This window comes from Colletotrichum lupini, chromosome 10 (genome assembly GCF_023278565.1).
Source record: "Colletotrichum lupini chromosome 10, complete sequence".
In the NCBI taxonomy this organism is placed as follows: Eukaryota; Fungi; Ascomycota; class Sordariomycetes; order Glomerellales; family Glomerellaceae; genus Colletotrichum; species Colletotrichum lupini.
The window spans coordinates 1,886,567-1,906,324 of record NC_064673.1 but is presented as its reverse complement, the minus strand read 5'-3'; the positions used below and the strand labels follow the sequence as shown (position 1 = coordinate 1,906,324).

Below are 19,758 nucleotides of genomic sequence, written 5' to 3'. Positions count from 1 at the left end.
CGAATTCCTCCTTTATAATTATCGCTATTAGTATTTCGTATAGCTCTTACGATTATAATTACGCTAGTAATACCCCTCGCCCGTAGAGGAATTTATTAACTACTTTTACGATTCCTAAGCTTGCGCTCGCGAACTATTCGTTTAGTTAGTAGCTAAGGTCGTCTACGATTTTATAAAATAGGGGTTACTCTTATAGCCCCTTTTTTTCGTAAACTTTAGTTAAATAGATTAATACCGCGTTAATTTACTCGCCGTTAGGCTAATCCGTAATTCTATATATCTACGTCCCTTAATAATCCGGGTTAATATTTACTTACTTATAAGAGATTAGGATTCTATTTAGGATCGGGTTTCGTCCTCTTTTTCTTTACCCTAACTCGCTAAGGGTCGTGCTTTAGTTTATGCCCGTATTAGCGGTCGCTAGTATATTTAATCTCAATAAGGATATATTTAATCCGCGCGCGGGTCGTAATAAATCCGTACTTTCGCTACTTAATAAATTTATTAGGGTTTAAAAGATTCCCGCTTCTTCTTACCGTCTCGCTACTATTCTCGTTTTTATTATTTCTAGCGATTATTATTACCTTTCTAAATCGCTAGCTATCGTACTTACTAAGATCCTCCTTTTTATTTAATAAAAAAGGGTAGGTTTTAGTAGTTCTTTTTAATAATAGTAGCAGTAGACGTTTATATTACCATAAAAAGATATAGTAATTAGTCTCGGGATCTTTATTAGTTACTAATTTCTATTATCCCGTATACTTTTAGCCTCTTAAGCCTCGTGCTCTCTATAATCTCTAAATAGCTTCTTTAGTTAATTTCCGAGATCCGTAATACTCTTAGCTTAATACCGTTAGGACTTCTAAATCCCCTCCTCTCTCATTAAACCGTCCCCTATATTATATTCCTAAATAATACTTAAGGGGTAGTTAAGGGAGCTATAAAGAGGTCGTTTAGATCGCGGGCTTAAGGTCGTACTTATAAGATCCTCGTAATAGTAAACTTTCTCGTATACTATAAATCTCTTAGCTTAATAACTCCTATAGGGTTACTTTTATTACTTAATAAGAATATTTACGTTTAGAAATCCCTTTTTTCGATCGCGCGGTGCTCTTTTATATTATACTTTTACTAATTTAATTAGTTAATTTTTAATCGCGGGCCGGCTACGGAAAAATCGTTTAGTAAAAAAGCTACTCGGGGCGATAGTAAAAGGCTAGTTACTTAAGTAGTTCTATTAATTAACGTAGTTTAACGTAGTAAACGTCGACCTCTCGTAAGTAATAAAGGGCTATAATTACTTAATTCCGTACGGTATTTAAAAATCGCCTCTTTTTTTATTTACTTCCGTAAGGTTAATTAGTATAAATCTCCTATTCCGTATAGTATTAAGAGGTCGTCTCTTCTGCGTAACGAGATACTTTACTAATTTACGATAATAAAGTTTAATTACTAATTAGTATTAGTATCCCTATTATAGGGTAGTTAGTTCGAACCGTAGTTAACGAAGAGATTAATTAAACTATATAAATATTTGCGTAGTTATAAAAAGGAGGTTCTAACCGTAGGTTAGGCTAGCTACGATAATCGTAAATAGGGCCCCTAATTGGCCCCTGCGCAGTCGGCTGTATGCCGCGGTCGAATTAGACTTCTAATCCGACAAGCACATATCCTTCAGGTATGAACCCGTGCGGCCATCATTTGTCTAGTACAGGAGACCAATCGTTCTTTTTGGACCATTCTTCCCAAGTCGTCATGGGACAATCAATACCAGCCTATGCAATTAGCAGTCAATTCTCTGTCCTTGAAATAAAGCACCTCATTCTTCACGGGTTCGAGGGTTGCAGCTCTCACCTTTTGAAGATCAGCTGCGGTCAGCAAATCCATGCCGCCATCGTAACCTGGGTCCGAGGAATATGAAAACATGTATGCGACTTCGAGACCAGTGTCGCGCTCTCCAGTCGCCTCAATCATCTCTTCTGGCGTAATTTGCTTATAGCTGGCTTGTACTCCATTTACCTTTGCCCATGTCTCTAGGAACTGGGGCCAAGTGGCAGTTGTTCCTTCGGCCATGTAAGCCTTGCCGGGCGGCATTTGGGAAACGGCGTAGGTGAAGTTGCCCATATCATCGACAGGGGAGAAATGCGGGACAGGCTTGTCAGGAGAGGTTGTGAACGCCATGGTGAATGTGCCATCGGAGTTCTGGTGACGCTTTAGATATGTTGATGGTCACAATAAGGGGGAGTGGCTCACCTTGCCAAAGTATGAGTTGGGAAGAATGTTGTAGCTTGTGTAGAAGTACCCAGTATGGATGCACGACATCTTCGCCGCGAGCTCGGGATATTTTTCGTTCACGTAGCCAGGAAACACCTCAGCCTTGGAATCAAAGTGATACAGCTCTTTAAATTTCCCACCACTGCATTTCTCAGCGTGACTCAATGTTGAAACCAAAAACCCGTTCTTGTCAAGCGAGTCCACTGTCTTGGCCGCAGCATCGACAATATTCCGTCCCTGGCGCAACTCGACATCATACGCGAACTTCCGGCAGGAAATGCCCTGTTCCTGTGCCTTCATGCGACAGTCTGGTCGGAAGAAGGGTTCCCAGTAGTTTGTGACGCTGAAGATGACATTTGCATCCTTGAAAGCTTCTTCGATGGAGGCGGCATCTTCAAGGTCTGCGCTCACGAGCTCCACATCGGACCCGAGAGTGGAAAGGGCAGTAGCGGATGTGGATTTGGTGTCGCGGGTGAGAGCGCGGACGCGGTAGCCAGCGGCCAGGAAGCGGCGAGCAACGGAGCCGCCTTGGTTGCCCGTGGCGCCCACGACGACGATGAGCTTTTGGGACATTGTCATCAGTGTTGGTCCGTGGCAAAGACTGAGAGGCGGTGAGTTGACCGGTGGGATAGTAACGTGATGAAACCAGGAGAGACTTTTAGGTTGAATGCCTTGTTAGATGTAGTAATCGTTGAGGTACAAAAAAAGCTTCCGGCTAATACAGCATCAGATGAGTTTGCTGCAGTCCGACGTCCGTGAGTTACTTCTAGAAAATGTTGAGATCGTGGGATCAAAAGTGGTCAAATTCTGTTTCCAGAGGCTCTAAAAGAAAATCATTGACCACTCCATTGCGGCCCATTCCCCACCGCTTTCGTGACGGGCCAGAAATATGCCGCTTCCCCTCGGCTGGAGGAGACACTAGTGTGAGATAAGTGTCACTAAGAGAGACTAAATCAAGGCCACTAAGTCAGTCTCATACTTAAGCGATGTGCGGAGTTCGGATACATGAGGTGATATCTTAGAGTCGATATGAAGGTGGAGCTCCTTGTCTCGCAAAACTCTTCAGCTATTGGCTCATCAAACTGCCATGAAGCTCACAACGTGCTCACAAGCCTTACCGAACATGGCGATGGCGATCGGGAGCGGATACCATGGTGGGTTTGGCAGCTGAGAGGAAGGGGTCGTAACGTACGGGGGCGGCACGGACGTAGCGCTCGAAGCGGAATAGGGGACGACCCCGGCAGCTCATTGGCGTGATGATGGAGGGGGCTTTATGTGCAAGGCTTTTCCCAGAATTATTCTTCAGCTGGGTTCCCGGGCGATCCGCATTCATCCATCATTTCCTACCCTGGGGTGACATTTTACTTTACCGCTTCTCCATTCCAAGGGGGACACTTAAAGTTTGGCCCTCGTCTGTTTCTCGAACAGAGTCAAATTGTCCAGGGGAAAAGCGCAACCGTTGTTTTCAAAACTCCCGTCTCTCTTTTCACTTCTCCCACCGGGAACAGACGGCTGACGGCAGACGGCCTGCCGATCACGCGCTCCCTTTTCCAATGACGTCGCGTCCGTCAACTACCGGCGGTTCCAGTACCGCGGACTCGGGACCGGCCACCGGGACCCCCTCTAGTGCCGGTCCAGTCCAAACACCAACCCCTTTGACTAGCAGCACGGGAGCGACGACACCTCCCCGTGCCGTAGCACCGACCAGTATCCAGTATTTGCTTAATCCGGCGGCAGATCAGACCTTGACGCCGCTCCAAGTCGACGTAAGCTTATCACCGCCAGGGTCCTTCTCCCTTTGGAGACTCCCTTGGGACTTGGGCAAGGCCATGTGCACTAACGTTACCTTGTGCCCCCGTATTACAGACCGATATTACAAACCCTGGCGAGGATCATGACTCGGCCTACGGCTCCGATGCTGGCAGTGCTTACACGGCCTCCATAGCATCCTCCATCTTCCACTATCAGTACGAGAACGGGCGGCGATACCACGCCTACCGCGAGGGGCAATACGTGCTTCCCAATGACGATCAAGAGCAAGAACGACTCGACCTGCAGCACCACATCTGGCGTCTCCTCCTCGGAGGCCAGCTTTACACCGCGCCACTCCCCACACCAGAGGATCCGGCGGCCTCTGGTATGAGGATCCTCGATCTCGGTACAGGGACGGGAATATGGGCCATAGAGATGGCAGATGAATTTCCCACGGCTGACGTATACGGCGTCGATCTCTCGCCCATTCAACCGGAATGGGTTCCCACGAACTGCAAATTCCATGTCGATGATTACGAGGATGAATGGACATACCGTGAGGAGGAGCACTTCGACTATATTCACGGCCGCGCGCTCAGCGGAACGTCCTCTGATTGGGCAAGATTTTACGACCGTGTCATGGGTGGCTTGAAGCCAGGCGGATGGGTTGAAATGCAAGAGTACGATGCATGGATCTTCAGCGACGACGATAGCTATGAGAGAGCGCCCTGGACGAAGGAGTGGGTGACCAAGCTAGACGAGGCAAGTAAAATGTACGGGAAGCAAATCAACGTGGCGAGATACCACAAACAGTGGATGATTGATGCCGGCTTCGAGGATGTCCAGGAACTTGTTTACAGAGTAAGTGTTTTCAGTCAACAGCTAAGCCCATACTCTAGGAGACGTGCTCACGCTATTTACAGATACCCATCGGTCCATGGGCGAAAGACCCGGCATTGAAGGAGCTTGGTCGCTGCGAACTTGTCCATATGCAGATGTCTGTCGACTCTCACACTCCGGCCTTGTTCACGAGAGTACTGAACTACTCGCACGACCAAGCCAGAGTGCTTATGGAGGGTGTCAAGCGAGAGTTCCGTAGCAAGGACTACAGGCTTATCACAAGCTATCGGTTTGTCACCGGAAGAAAACCGATGGCATGATAGTAAGTTGTTGACGTAAAGATATCATCGACCACTTGCTCCTTGCAGCATTGGTGAGCCGATTGAGGAGTTGGGGTGACTTTGGTAGCGAAAACCATGGGATTGGCGTATCATAGCTCATCGATGTATCAGCGAGAGCGTTCCTTGGAATGAGAGACATCCAAAACAATAGGAAGACTCTTTTTAATGTCCTCTTAATTCTCACCGCTTGGGAGGGTCAGAAAGTGAGTGAGATGACTGAGATCTGAGAAATAGCTCTGGGTGTTCCCCTGACTTTGAAGTAGTGTTATCCAAGTGAGAATTTCTGGCCGACGCAAATGAATGCGACCAGACTGACTTACTGCCAGTGCAATGACTATCTTAGGTACTGTGTTGAGGAGCTCGAAGACCTCAGATCACTGTCTTTCTTCTTCCTTCGAATCCTATGAAACTACGAATAGAGGCTTCAAGTTCTGACGACGGTCCACAAATAGGGCTATTACTATCAGCGCAACAATACGCACGGGAGATCGGTACGACGACCCAAGTCACTACATGTAGTGAACGAGTGTCCGACAACCCGGTCGATGTTTCTCTGACGCAAGCATCTGATACTCCATCTTACCAAATGGTCGGATCCGTGAGCCAATTTTCTCATGAGGCCCCGGTGCACAAAAAGAGGGGTTACACATTACGTTTTCCCAATCCGCCTTCTACGCCGCTCTCCCGCATGACGATCTTACCCGAACCCGGCGCGTGTTGCGCTCGGCGCCATTCCGCAATGCTCCAACAGCTTCCGTATGGCGTCCACCGGCGTCCACCAGCATCCAACGCTCTGTCTTGGTTGACTAACAACATCCAACAATCAAGCAACCACAGCCCGATTCATGTACTCAGAGCCAACGCGAGAGCAAAGGGATCTTTGAGTCGCCGGGCGTGGGCTGGACCCCTCGTTTCAATATGCAGGATGGCTGTTTGCCTACCAGGGGTCTTTCACGGCCAATCAGATCTCCGCATTTCCTCTCGTTGTTGGTGCGAGTTGTCCTGTCAGATATCAAAAGCGTGTTGGTTCGCCGTTGGGCCACAGGAACGGACATTCCTCCGAAGTCTCCACGATTTCCGCCTTTCCATCGGTTCTCCCGCCTCCGTTGCGGAGTTCATTCGACCTCATGTCATAGGAGAAAAAGAAACACTTTCGCCACAACAGGCTCTTACGCTTGATAAAAATCCTTGCAACCTTCATTCTTTAGCTTTCGTCGCATTTGTCTACCCCGAATTTCCAGTAAGGTTCGCCATCCTCGAAGATTTAGTTCGCTGATCGTCTATCGTGCCACCCTTCAACGATGTCGGCTCCAGCGGCACCGCAGCCTTCAACGTCTCTGGAGGCTGACGAAATACCAGACGACATCTCCATGACAACATCCGTTGATGAGGAAAGCGAGCTCGAGTCCGACGGCGAGGATTCGGACCTTGACTCGTCCCTGGGCGCTGAGGTGCAACCTTCCACAATGTCTCTGCGCAGCAGCATACTCCGTTACCGAGAGGAGAATGGCCGCACATATCACGCCTACAAGGATGGTGCCTATCTATTTCCTAACGACGACCTCGAACTCGACCGCCTAGACCTCCAGCACAATCTATGTCTACTCACCCTCGGCGATAAGCTACATTTATCTCCGTTGAGTAAAGAGCGGCCACCGCAACGGGTTTTGGATGTCGGTACAGGGACAGGAATCTGGGCGATTGACTTTGCCGACGAGAACCCCAGCTCGACTATCATTGGCGTGGACTTGAGCCCGGTGCAACCTTCATGCGTTCCGCCTAACGTCTACTTCCAAATTGATGATATTGAAGACGAACCTTGGACGTTTTCGCAAAAGTTTGATTTCGTTTACAGCCGAATGAACACGGGTGGTATTCGAGACTTCCCCAAGTTGTTCCGGCAGTCATTCGCAAATCTGAATCCGGGAGGCTGGTTCGAGTGTGCCGACGGAGCGCAAGCCATGTCTGATGATGGCACACTAACAAAAGAGTCGGCACTGTATCAATGGAATCAGTTTCTTTTCCAAGGGACGGGGGAGCGGGGGACGCCATTTGGTGGAGCCACACATTATAAGCGACAACTTCGAGAGGCGGGATTCGTGAATGTGAAGGAGGTCGTCTTCAAATGGCCGACAAACAGATGGGCTAAGCACCCAAGGCACAAGGAACTTGGTAAGTGAAGCAGACTCTCTATATTTCAGCCCGTCTGGAAACTAGCTTTTCGTACTGCATCGCGTTTTCAACTTGCTATTTAGTTATGAACCTTTTTTTATACTGATAATGTGGTTAGGTTCATGGAACCACGAAAATGTGATGATGGGGCTGGAGGGTCTCAGTGTTGGGCTATTTACTCGGGTTCTCGGATGGTCAAGAGAGAGCGTTGATGTCTTCCTTGCCGAAGTTCGGAAGGATTTGAGCAACACGGCGATTCATGCATACTGGCCAGTGTACGTATCAGATCATCAGCAATCTGTGAATCTTACTGACGTCATTTACAGTCATGTCGTGTACGGACAAAAGCCATCATAGCGAAGGTGTTGCATTCATTGATAATGATTTACGCCATTTAGAAGTTTCCCGCATTCTTCCAGCTGGAGTTGTATAACGACGGCATTCCCATGCATGAGACTTCCCTGGAGCTTTTTCATTTGTATGTACGGGTATATATGTATATATATGCGGATGTATACGGTGATTCTTTCTGCTCTTTACCACTGTTGCTCTCGACCGTCACCACTCGGACTACATAGAACAGGGATATCTCATGGGAAAACGCTTGTGAACCTCATAGTCCCGCTTGCTGCTCTAGCCGATATTGCTAATCCTCTGAGACTAACTTCAGTAGGTAGGCTTGGGCTTCTGGTCATTGAGAGGATGTATGTCATTGCCTCGCTCCTAGTGAATCTTCTGAGTTGAGTAATTTAAGGACACTAAATACGTTAGAATGCAACCAAGTTGGAATTTGCAGCGAACCAATGACCTACACATTCGACGAACTAGACCATAATTGTCAGCTTTGGCTCCATCACACGAGCAAGTTAAAGATAACTTACACCTCTTCCACCAAGGCACGATTGTAGAACTGGACGTCCGTTTTCAGGATACGAACAAGTTCGGGGAATTGGAAAGTTGCTAGATGTTTTGACGTTTTCACCCTCTTGACACTGTGTGGATGTGGTGAGCAAAGGACAAGGTCAAGGCTTCAAAAATCTTACGCAGTATGTGTTAGGCTGCAAGTCATTATTAGTGCTGCCTCCCAAAGATCGACTTGAGGATCTTGAACTTACGTAGGCTCCAGGGCATTTTGATCCCGCCGGCTTGCCCCATCCGTAATTGCAGACAGCGGCGTTGGAAGACGTGGCAAGGGCGACGATGACGGCGGTGAGGTACTTCATTTTGAGGTTCGGCGGGCCTTGGACTAGCAGGAACTGTGTCGTTAGAATTGGAATGCTGCAAAAAGGGAAGAAAGATCTCGGATTTGTGAATCAAGAAATACCACGGCACGTTCAGTACACTGATTCTAAGCCTCTTTTGATTTTGATTGAGGCAGAAGATCTTCATCATATTGTAGTCTCATTAACTTAATTATATTAAGCCTTCATCGAACCGTGGGCCAAAGCGGGCGGGCCCCGAGTCAGTTCATGGCTGTAATGCTCGCTCTTTCCACATTTGCTTCGTTTTCGGCTACAACGGTCCGCTGCCTGAGTCCGAACCAAGTAGGTAGCTATCATTTGTGCATTGCCGATGGTCAGTAATTCCAGATTATGGGCAAGGCCTGATGACAAAGGATGCCAGATCACGTCCTTGTAGCGGTTGTCTATAACCCAGTGATCGATCGCACCCATCATTATCGCAGAGCACGTACGACTAGTGGGTTCCCAATACCTGGACACTGCGGATTGACACTTCGGGGCATCTACTATTAGTACACAGACCAAAAACCGATGCAGCCTCATTCATGCTCGCGTTCGCACCCATGTCTGACCCGCCTTCTCAGTGCATGCCACGACAACGAAGAGGGCCGGCCGGTCGCAACCCACCCGCGTATCGGCGTGCGAGCGCGCTCCCCGGGAATGGATTGCGCGGCCGTTTTGCGTCGGTGTAGCGGGCTTTGCCAAGCTGCCGTCCTCGTTCCTAATTTGAATTTGAATTGGGCCAGCAAACGAACGCCGATCAGAACCTCAATGGATTCTCTTTCCTACAAAAGCAGCGCCTCTTGTCACACGAATCTGTTTTAGATCTCATCGCCAGAATTCCTTCTGGTCGAGAAAATTGGTGCAAATCATGACCAGGAGGCAACTCTTCAGTAGGAGGTTCCAATGAGAAGTGATGGATCGAATCGTTCGGCGCGGAGGCTGGAATTCAAACCACATCACGAGTTAGGCAGTTGAACACTTCGGCCTGGTAGCCTGGCAGCCAATGGCATGGTTGACATTTGACAGAATGGTTCGAGGTGGGCGGAGTACATGAGATAGTAGAAGAACAGCGAGTCCGATATCAACAATCTGCTTTGATAAAACCCCCAGGCCAGCACTAGCTTTCATTCAGTGCTTTGTGGACTATGCGGGCCTTGAAGTTTTGGAGCAGCCCAGGCTCTGCAAAATGGGGGATTCCAGATTCCTGGGGTTTCCGACTCATGTTTTCATGCCAATCCATCCATCGAAGAATACGGATATCTCGGCAACATGGGGAACTAGTTTGAGCCGTCATATCCACGTACAGAGGCCTGACATCACCTTATGCTGGACATTCGCATAGTGAGTGAAGCGGATGACTTCGTTATTGATCGAATCATTCTGAGTGAGACACAAGTTCCGTATGCTCGAGGTCCTGGTTGCCATGAGTTCTTCTCTCTCGTCTATCGCAACCGCGCCACCACGGTTGACATCTGACGGGTATTCTGTGTACAATAGTGTTAATGTCGGATTGGAAGTCCAATTCGACCGCAGCATACAGCCGACTGCGCAGGGGCTAATTGGGGGCCCTATTTACGATTATCATAGCTAGCCTAACCTACGGTTAGAACCTCCTTTTTACACCTACTACGTAAATATTTATATAGTTTAATTAATCTCTTTATTAATTACGGTTCGAACTAACTACTTTATAATAGGGATATTAATATTAATTAGTAATTAAATTTTATTATTATAGATTAGTAAAGTATTTCGTTATATAAAAGAGACGACTTTTTAATACCGCACAGGATAGGAGATTCGTACTAATTAACCTTATAAAAGTAAACGAAAAAGGAGGTAATTTTCGAATACCGTACGGAATTAAGTAATCATAGCCTTTTATTACTTACGAGAGGTCGACGTTTATTATATTAAATTACGTTAATTAACGGAACTATTTAAATAACTAGCCTTTTACCGTCGCCCTAAGTAGCTTTTTTATTAAACGACTTTTCCGTAGCCGGCCTGCGATTAGAAATTAACTAGTTAAATTAGTAAAAGGAAATACCTACGTAACGATTACTTATTTAATTAATTAGCGCGACGAACGAGCTTAATAATATAATATAAAAGAGTATTACGTAATTAAAAAAAGGGGATTTTTAAACGTAAATATTTTTATTTAGTAATAAAAGTAACCCTATAGGAGTTATTAAGCTAAGAGATTTATAATATACGAAAAAGTTTATTATTATAAGGATTTTATAAATATAACCTTAAGCCCGCGATTTAAATAACCTCTTTATAGCTCCCTTAACTACCTCCCGGGTATTATTTAAGAATATAATATAGAGGACGGTTTAACGAGAGAAGAGGGGATTTATAGGTCTTAATAGTATTAAGTTAAGAATATTACGGATCTCGGAAATTAACCTAAGAAGAAAGTAGCTATCTAAAGTAGTCCTACGACCTCTTATTAAAGTTATTATTAGCCTAAAAAAAAGCTAAAAAAACAAGGATTTGAGGGGAAAAGAAAAGAATTTTCTAAAGGGCTACTAAAGGGCTTTTTTTTATATTAGCTCCCGGTACGAAATTACTAATTTTAAGAAATTAACTAAGTAATAAAAGGGATTACTAATAAGTAATAATTACTTAACTATAATTAAGTTACGAAAAAGACTATTTAAAAGATATAAAATAGGGTACTAAGAGGCTATAAAAGATAAGATTTTTAAAGTATTTAACCTTACTACGTATAAGCGATAAATAAGTATTTTTAGTAAGTTTTTAAAATCTATAATTTTATAAGAAGGAGGGCTTAACTTCGTTAACTATACTTAACGGCCTATACGGTTTTTAATAGCTTATATAGCTCTTTTACGAGCTACCTAGCGTTTATTTTTAATTATTTTTATAAAATATTACCTTAGAGGAGGTAGGTTAAAGAAAGAAGCTATTTAGAAATTATAAAAAGTACGAGGCTTAGGAGGCTAGAAGTATACGGGATAATAGAAATTAGTAATTAGTAAAGATCCCGAGATTAATTATTATATCTTCTTATAGTAATATAAACGTTTACTGCTATTATTATAAAAAGGAACTATTAAAACCTACCTTTTTATATTAAATAAAAAGGAGGATCTTAGTAAGTATAATAGCTAGCGATTTAGAAAAGTAGTAGTAATTATTAAAAATAATAAAAATAAGAATAGTAGTAAGACGGTAAGAAGAAGCGGGAATCTCTTAGACTTTAATAAATTCGTTAAGTAGTAAAAGTACGGATCTATTATAACTAGTACGCAAATTAAATATATTCTTATTAAAATTAAATACGTTAATAATTATTAATATAAGTATAAGTTAGAGTACGACCCTTAGCGAGTTAGGGTAATAAAAAAGAGGATAAAACCCGATCCTAAATAAAATCCTAATCCCTTATAAGTAGGTAAATATTAACCCGGATTATTAGGGGACGTAGATATATAAAATCGTAAATTAGCCTAATAGTAAGTAAATTAACGCGGTATTAATCTATTTAACTAAGGTTTATAAAGAAAAGGGGCTATAGGGGTAACCCTTATTTTATAAGATCGTAAACGACCTTAGTTATTAACTAGATAAATAGTTCGCGAGCGCAAGCCTAGGAATTATAAAAGTAGTTAATAAATTCTTTTATAGGCGAGGGGTATTATTAGCGTAATTATAGTTACGAGAGCTATATAAAATATTAATAGTAATAATTATAGAGGAAGAATTCGTATTATAGAACTAGGTATAGGTTAAAAGAGCGTATAATTACTTTAACGAATTTAGAAAAAAGGTAAATAACTTAGATTTCCTCCTTATAATTACTAACAGAAATTTATTATTATAAAAGGATATACCGGGGTAAAATATAGTACTAGAAGTACGATAATTAATAATTTTACTTATTTCGATCTATAACTTATTATTATTATTAATACGAAATTCGGCGCCGATTAGTTAATAAAAAAGGAGGTAAACGACCCGAAGTTATTAATAGTACGTAGCGACGTAGGGATTGTATATAAATATTAAAAATTTAGTAATAAATACGAAGTAATTTATAAACCTTAAAAAGATCTTTTTAAAAAAGAAATTATACTCTAAGGGGAAGTATAAGGTCTTATAAGAAACCCTAACGATATTTTATAATTATTATAAGAAAATTAGAATTAGGGAACACTAGTACTATTTAATAATTAATATCGTACTTATAGGTAAAGCTTTTAATTATTATTACGAAGCGGTACGTAATCTTAATTAAAACGACTTTTTTAATATAATTAACGTAATCCGAAGCCGCTTCGAGACCTATAATAAGAACTTAGAGCTCCTATTTAAATTACGAGCGATTTCTTTTATATTTATAGTTAGGATAATAGAGGGTAAATTACGAATAGAGATCTTTAAAGAGCTTATTAATTGAATTAATAAGTTAGTAAAAACCTAGCTAAATAAGGGGATAAATAAGCGGAAAGTTAGATATTTTTATACCGTAATTTAGTATATACTAAAAGTAAAAATAACCTTATATTAGTTACTTAAAGATTATAAAACGCTCTACTCGAGGCTAAGATCTAGCTTTAATATTAAAACGAGAATGCTGCGCTAAACCTATTTCTAAGCGTATAACGGCCCTTATTAGTAATATTAGGTCGATTAAACGTATAATAAGAAAAGAAAAGAGGCTAGATATAGTAATTATTAATAAAGAGGCCTAGATTCGTTAAATAGGTAGAGATTTAACTTATAGGTAGGGTAACGGAAGAGGTAATATTATATTTATAAAAAGGATAGATATTAGTTAAGTAACTATTCTAAAGAAGAGCGTACTAAATTATATAAATAGTATAAAAAGTCGAGGGTAATAGATAGTAAAACTAGCCCTTATTAGTTTAAGTAATTCCTCGTTATATATAAGGGTAGATCTAGGGGTACGGAACTTAGTAACGGTAGCTAAAATAGCGGCCTAAAGTATATACCCTTTATAAGAGATTTAGAAAATAAGGAAGATTTTATTTCTTATATTAACGAATTAGATTATAACGAAATTAATAATATTAACTACTCTTTTTTTACCCCGTTAACCTCTAAAGGATATATAAAGCTAAACGAATAGAGGGTAATAAAAGCTCTTAATAAGTAGGCTTTTATTTACGGATAATAAGGGAAGGTCCCTTAGATAATAAATACGGAGGCGGCTAAAAGGGCGAATTTAATAAGGCTAAAGCTTATTTTTTTAATAATTAAGGAGAAGACGCTATTTCTTTTAATATTTAAAGAAAAAGAATATAGTACTAAGTAAATCTAGGGGTAGCTAGAGGGGTCTTTTTTATACTACTTAGATCCCTTAAATACTAAGCTTATATAGGTATTTTATACGAGTAAAAGGTATAACTTAAATAATTTTATAAAATCATCTTAGATATTAGGGTATTATAATAGTTAACTAAAGGAAAAGGGTAATTCTAACTATTATAAAAAATCGCGCTAATAATACTTAATATATTAACAATAGGTATTACGAGAATTAGTTTTAGCCTAGGTAAGGAAATCGTTACCCTAGGTATAATAGAAGTAGAGACGTATTTCGGAATAATAACTTTTTATATTTTACCCGTTAATACCCCATTCTTCTTATATTTAAAAAATATAAATTAATTAGGTATTATATTTAATAATACGAGGAATAGAATCTTTAGTAATAAGTACTTCGAGATAGTTAAACGACAATAGGGGTATGCGTTTATAAAGCTTATTAGTAATACGAAGTTAATTAATTACCTAACGGAAAGTAAGCTTAGAAGATTATACTAAAGATTTGGGTACTTATCGGTTACGAGGCTATATAACCTCTTAAAGTAATTAGGTAATAATAATATCGAAATAGGGGCGCTAAAGTAGTTAATAAAAGTATATTATTAATACTAAATAAATGCGCAGAGCTTATATAGATTTAAGTTTAAATTGCGTAATAAGCTTAACTTTAACTAAGAAATCGTCGTCGATATCTTTTACTTAAATAGTCGGCTAGTACTATATATAATCGACGTAGCTATATTTTTCTAAGTAGGGCAATTCCTCCGGGATTTATAAGTAAAGATAGTATAAGTAGCCTTGCGAAAAAGCTAGATTAATATATACTAAGGACTGCTAGACAGTATTAAAACCGACGCTAGTACTAGCTTTAAATTAGTAGAATTTAAGGATAATACGACGGCTTACGGTATATAACTAAAAGTTATACCCGTTAAAGCGTACTATAGTATTAAAAAAGTAAAAAGGGCATATTAGTAGTTAAAAAGGGCGTTTAGAATTATTAAAAAGGAAAATCTAGATTTTATTAATAACGAATGCCTCTAAATAGTACTTAAATATTATAATAATACTATGGGGCCTAACGGACTTATATTAATACTATTAGTATTTAGAGTATATTTAAGAATAACCTTAGCTTTGCTATTATTATTAAGTATAAGCTAACGAGCCCGAGTAATTAAAAAAGTAATATAGGTATTACGCGAGGTAAGTATAAGAAGGTAAGTTAACGAGGTAATTATTACGTACAATAGGCCCGATATAGGGGATAATTTAGATATATTACTAAATTTAGATATATAAGTATAGTACGAAATTACTTAATAATAAGCTAGGCTATATAAGTTAATTTTTATTAACGAGCGCTCTTATATAGTTACGAGAGATCGTAACTAGCTATTTAAAGTATTAATTATAGTAATTAGACCGTATTATATAGATCTTAATAAGGTAATTTCTAACTTATAAAAAGAAGAAGAGCTAGGGGAAACTATATAACTCGTAGTAGAGGTATAAGAAATTATTTTTAATAAAATCGTCGTAGTAATATTAATAGACGACGAAGAAGAGGAAATTGTTAAAAGGGTACTAATACTACTAGCGAGACGTTACGGAAGATTACGACGGTAAGCCTTAACGTAGTAATTTATTATTAATAACGAGGTAATTAATACTTTTTATATAGTAAAAGAGAAAGCCGATTTCGAGCTAGCGGTTAAACTACGTAAAAAAGGCGTAATTATAACTACTAAAAAGCTATATAAGGGATTAGATCTTATCGAAGTAAATATTCTTCGTAATCGAGGGGTCTATCGATTTATTTTATATAACTTAGAAAAATATATAAACCTCTATATATTTAAATTACGAATAGTTTATAAGATTAAAAAAAAAGGAATACCCTAGCTATATAAGAAGTTTAGATATGTAATTTAGGGGTATAGCGACGTTAAAAAGGTAACGCTACTTATATAATTACTTATTATATAGCGCTATAGCTAACGATTAAGAATAGTACTAAGAGTATTATTATAAAAAAAGGGATACGAGATTTAGAGCTATAATATTACCTAGGCTTATACCTAATCGGCTATAGGGCTTATAAGGAAAATCCTAGCCTATTTACTAAAGGAAATAGCTAGTAAGTACTTAGAAAGTACGATTATTAAAGTACTTAAGTTATTATATAAGCTCGTAGAATCGGGTACTTATTAATAGGCTACTTACTACGATTTTTATATTAATTAACTACTAATAATTATTTCTACGTACAACTCGTGCTTATTAATTGCGGACTACGAAGGTAATTAATTTAAGATCGTTAAAATATAGACTAATAATATATTAAGCCTATCCGATATTAACTTTATAAAAAAAGAGGATAAGGAGCTTTAAAAAGCGGGCTTCATAGCGAAGCTAAAAGAGGTTTTTATAATAAATACCCTCTTAGTATTCAATAATAGGATTTTTCTAATCGAAGGGGAAACCGTCGTTTTTTAGTAAAAGGGGTAGGGTAAGAAGATTAACCTCGTTAATCTAAATATAATTAATATTAAGAAGTAATATAAAGCTAAGCTTGCGCGAGGGGTATATATTATAAATATTTATTAGCTTATAGTAACTTTTAATTATATTAAAGTAGTATAGGCTATAGATCTAACTAAACGAGATATTAAAGTACTTAATAAGCAGCTTAAGTAGTAATAGACGAATTTCGATCGAGGTCTTATTTATTACCCAATCGACTTTATAATTAGTAAGCTCTACGTCTTTATTAATAGGTTATTTATAAATAATAATGACCTTATTTCGTAATTAGGGTATATTATTATCCTAGTTAATAAGAGTATAAGCGAGAGCAAATTTACTATATATAATAATATAATTTATTACTCGTTAATTAAAAATAAGTAGGTAATAAGAAGTATATTAGCGTTAAAAGTTTATAATATAGTTAATAATATTAACCTCTCTTGTACGATTTTAATAACGCTAAGGAAGATTATCGATCGAACTAGCCTTTTACTTATTTTAATAGTTATTTATACCAATTCTTACTTACTATACGAATACCTCGTTAAATTAGGAACGACGAAAGAAAAGAGGCTTATAATTAATATTATAGCCCTTAGGTAATTGTATAAAAAGTATAAAATACTCGAGATTTATTAGATTAATAATAAAAATAACCTCGTAAACGCTTTTATAAAAGTAGTACTAAATAAGGGATTTAAGTAATTTATAAGTAGTAGAAAAGTTACTATACGAATAGAGGGATAGGTTATATAAAAAGAGTAAAGAAAAGGGGGAAAAGGGGACGATATAATAGACGGGCCCGAGGTTAAATTATACTTCTAACTATAGTAGTTAAATTAATAAAAGAAAGAGAAAGTTAGTATTAAATTAGAAATCTAATTTAATTATAGTATATAGCTAACTACGTAGGGGCTAATTAGGGGCCCTATTTACGATTATCGTAGCTAGCCTAACCTACGGTTAGAACCTCCTTTTTATACCTATTACGCAGATATTTATATAGTTTAATTAATCTCTTCGTTAACTACGGTTCGAACTAACTACCCTGTAATAGGGATACTAATAGTTAATCTCTATATAGATTTTTATGCCCAGCCGCGACTTATATCACTGATCGGATACATTAAACTTTTAACTACTTATCCAAGTACTTCGACGCACAAAATTCGAGTGGTTATTATGCTTAACTTCTGGAGTTATCAAGTACGCTCTTCAATCCCTGAGCTAGGTTACGATCTGTGGCCATAGGCAGAAAGCGGGAAGCTCTTCCAATCCGTCTGCCATGAATGCCTCGCTTCCGGTCCGCTGCCTTCAGCTCGCGGCCAGATTTCGCGGAACACCTCGTGCAATAGGCCTTCCACCAAGCCAGGTACCATGCCAGCTGTAGCTCTCCAGGTGTTAAACTTGTCCCCAACCAATAGGGCAGACACCTCCGATCTATGATTGAACCTATGGTCGCGTCGAACATCCCAAGGTCGACCAAGGATGCTGCAGAAAGCTCTGACTTCTTGCCCTTTCCCCTGCAGCTGTTCCGCCCACGACCAATCGTCAACCCGCAACTCCAGCTTTTCCAAGTTCTGATGCTGGAAAGTTCCTCCCTCTGTTGAGATGGCGTGGAAGATTGCACAAGCCAGCGTCTCATCCACCGCAACGTTGATGAGTAGGTCCCGGTACTCTTCTCGATAGTTTGGGTTCAATCTGTCCACGGTAGCATCTCCGTTAACTTCCCCAGGCGCCGCAGTCGCTGGTAGAGATAGTGTCCTACGGTTCTGCGGAAACTGCCAGCCTCGTTGCATAGGCATGAGGCGTAGAGATAACTTTCGAAGTCGTCGCAATTTACCGAGAGCCACGTAAATAGCCATCTCTTCTTCATCTCCCTTGGAGCGCCGCACCCTAATGGCTAGGTCCTCGATTAAGGGCCAGCGCTGTGCGATGAGAGCAATGGCCTGCGCGTTAAATGGGTCTGTAGTATAATACCGGTTGCTCTGCAAATCCAAAGTTCGCAACGCGAAGCTACAAGACGGGCTGAACAATTTTCCGAAATGAAAACTATTCCAGCCAATCACCTCCAGCGTCCAGAGCTTCGTGCGTCGATCGATAAACTGCGTGATCAGTCTTTCTCGCTCGTATCCCGGGTCGTTCATCGAAGACAAGTTGAAGATGTTCAAAACCAGGTTCTTGAGGAATGGAAATGAGTACGTGTCCAAGAGTTCGAGCCCCTGTGGGCCCAGAGGTTCTGGCAGTCTGAGGATTCGTAGAGCGTCAAAGTCAATGAAGCGACCCCATTTGCAAAGGAGGCTGTAGTCTGACAACTGCGGATCCCATGTTAAGTGGAAAGTTCGCAATGACTTGCGGTGTTGCGGAAAGCATGAATCTAAACCCTTCGCGCCGCTCCAGGAGATCTCATGTAGCTCATAGGGGGCGTCCTGGGTAGAGTCGTATGCGACGCGCACTTTCTGTAGCCCTGGTGCCGTCCTAGTAAGCATCCGCATCACGGTCGTATTGAGCTGGTTCACAGCTGGATAAATATGAAAATGCGAGCAGTCGATGCTGTAAAGGTTCGGAGAATGCACAAGGTCAAGTTCGTATTCGTCAGGACGTGAATCCCGTAGAGAGAGTAGGTTGAAAGTGGGGAGATGAATTCTGCATCTAGGGTGGTATTGTTTCAAGGTGGCGAACAGTGAGGGAGGGAATTGAGTAGGACATGTGAAGAGGATGTCACTCAGATTCGACAGTTCTTTGATGAGCCTGGCAATTGGTGACCAGGCCGAACTACTATCGTAGGTCCACTGGCAGTTGGCATATCCTTCCCAATAGTTACGCGTACCCACTAGGTTGCAGTCGTCCATCTTTCTTGCGTCGTCTTCAGCCACCTCGGCGGCAAACATGCGACCTTGTTTCCACCCGGACTGACGTGAATCGTAACGGTTCTCTGTCAAGTAAGTGCCGTTCGCATAGTCCTTTCCGGGTGTCGGTGGCTCGCCCCAGATGGAGATCTGGCGCACTTGAGACAAGAGATCGTTTTTGCGAAGCATTAGTTCGCAACTCAGGGTATTGAGGCGCAGGCTGTGCCAGACGCCTGGAAACTCGTCATCGTCAATGATGAAATCGATGTTGCGGACCAAGATGCCTATGGCAGCGTCACGGCATGTCTTGTTGACTGCAGAGAACGAAGCGAGACTTGGAGCGCGATCGTCATAGTATAGAATCTCGCAGATGTTGACTAAGAGCTCTCGCGGTAAGGTATCCAGAGTCCATTTGAGACGAGACATCTT

At 40.8% G+C, this 19,758-nt stretch overlaps 5 protein-coding genes across 5 annotated transcripts; 2 read left to right on the top strand and 3 right to left on the bottom strand.

Annotated features, from left to right (window-relative positions):
• Window positions 1-1,697: 1,697 nt before the first annotated feature.
• Window positions 1,698-3,523, bottom strand: CLUP02_17736 (NmrA-like family protein; the record flags this gene model as incomplete). Its single annotated transcript, XM_049296641.1, has 4 exons — window positions 1,698-1,775; window positions 1,855-2,202; window positions 2,254-2,929; window positions 3,393-3,523. The coding sequence occupies 4 exons, from the start codon at window positions 3,521-3,523 to the stop codon at window positions 1,698-1,700; spliced, it is 1,233 nt and encodes a 410-aa protein (XP_049137865.1).
• CLUP02_17735 (methyltransferase) lies at window positions 3,304-6,483 on the top strand (the record flags this gene model as incomplete). Its single annotated transcript, XM_049296640.1, has 9 exons — window positions 3,304-3,428; window positions 3,540-3,711; window positions 3,783-4,040; window positions 4,141-4,887; window positions 4,950-5,155; window positions 5,235-5,261; window positions 5,442-5,480; window positions 5,534-5,586; window positions 5,660-6,483. 9 exons carry the CDS (start codon window positions 3,304-3,306, stop codon window positions 6,481-6,483), a joined length of 2,451 nt encoding a protein of 816 aa, XP_049137864.1.
• Window positions 6,484-6,508: 25 nt separating this feature from the next.
• Window positions 6,509-7,736, top strand: CLUP02_17734 (methyltransferase; the record flags this gene model as incomplete). Its single annotated transcript, XM_049296639.1, has 2 exons — window positions 6,509-7,379; window positions 7,498-7,736. The coding sequence occupies 2 exons, from the start codon at window positions 6,509-6,511 to the stop codon at window positions 7,734-7,736; spliced, it is 1,110 nt and encodes a 369-aa protein (XP_049137863.1).
• Window positions 7,737-8,045: 309 nt separating this feature from the next.
• On the bottom strand, window positions 8,046-10,159 carry CLUP02_17733 (uncharacterized protein; the record flags this gene model as incomplete). The annotated part of the gene is made up of 11 exons (XM_049296638.1): window positions 8,046-8,102; window positions 8,159-8,203; window positions 8,263-8,364; window positions 8,423-8,437; window positions 8,495-8,625; window positions 8,815-9,099; window positions 9,193-9,341; window positions 9,433-9,562; window positions 9,601-9,740; window positions 9,768-9,840; window positions 9,928-10,159. 11 exons carry the CDS (start codon window positions 10,157-10,159, stop codon window positions 8,046-8,048), a joined length of 1,359 nt encoding a protein of 452 aa, XP_049137862.1.
• A 7,553-nt stretch (window positions 10,160-17,712) lies between these two features.
• CLUP02_17732 (uncharacterized protein) lies at window positions 17,713-19,755 on the bottom strand (the record flags this gene model as incomplete). Its single annotated transcript, XM_049296637.1, has 1 exon — window positions 17,713-19,755. The coding sequence occupies one exon, from the start codon at window positions 19,753-19,755 to the stop codon at window positions 17,713-17,715; it is 2,043 nt and encodes a 680-aa protein (XP_049137861.1).
• Between the last annotated feature and the right edge of the window lie 3 nt (window positions 19,756-19,758).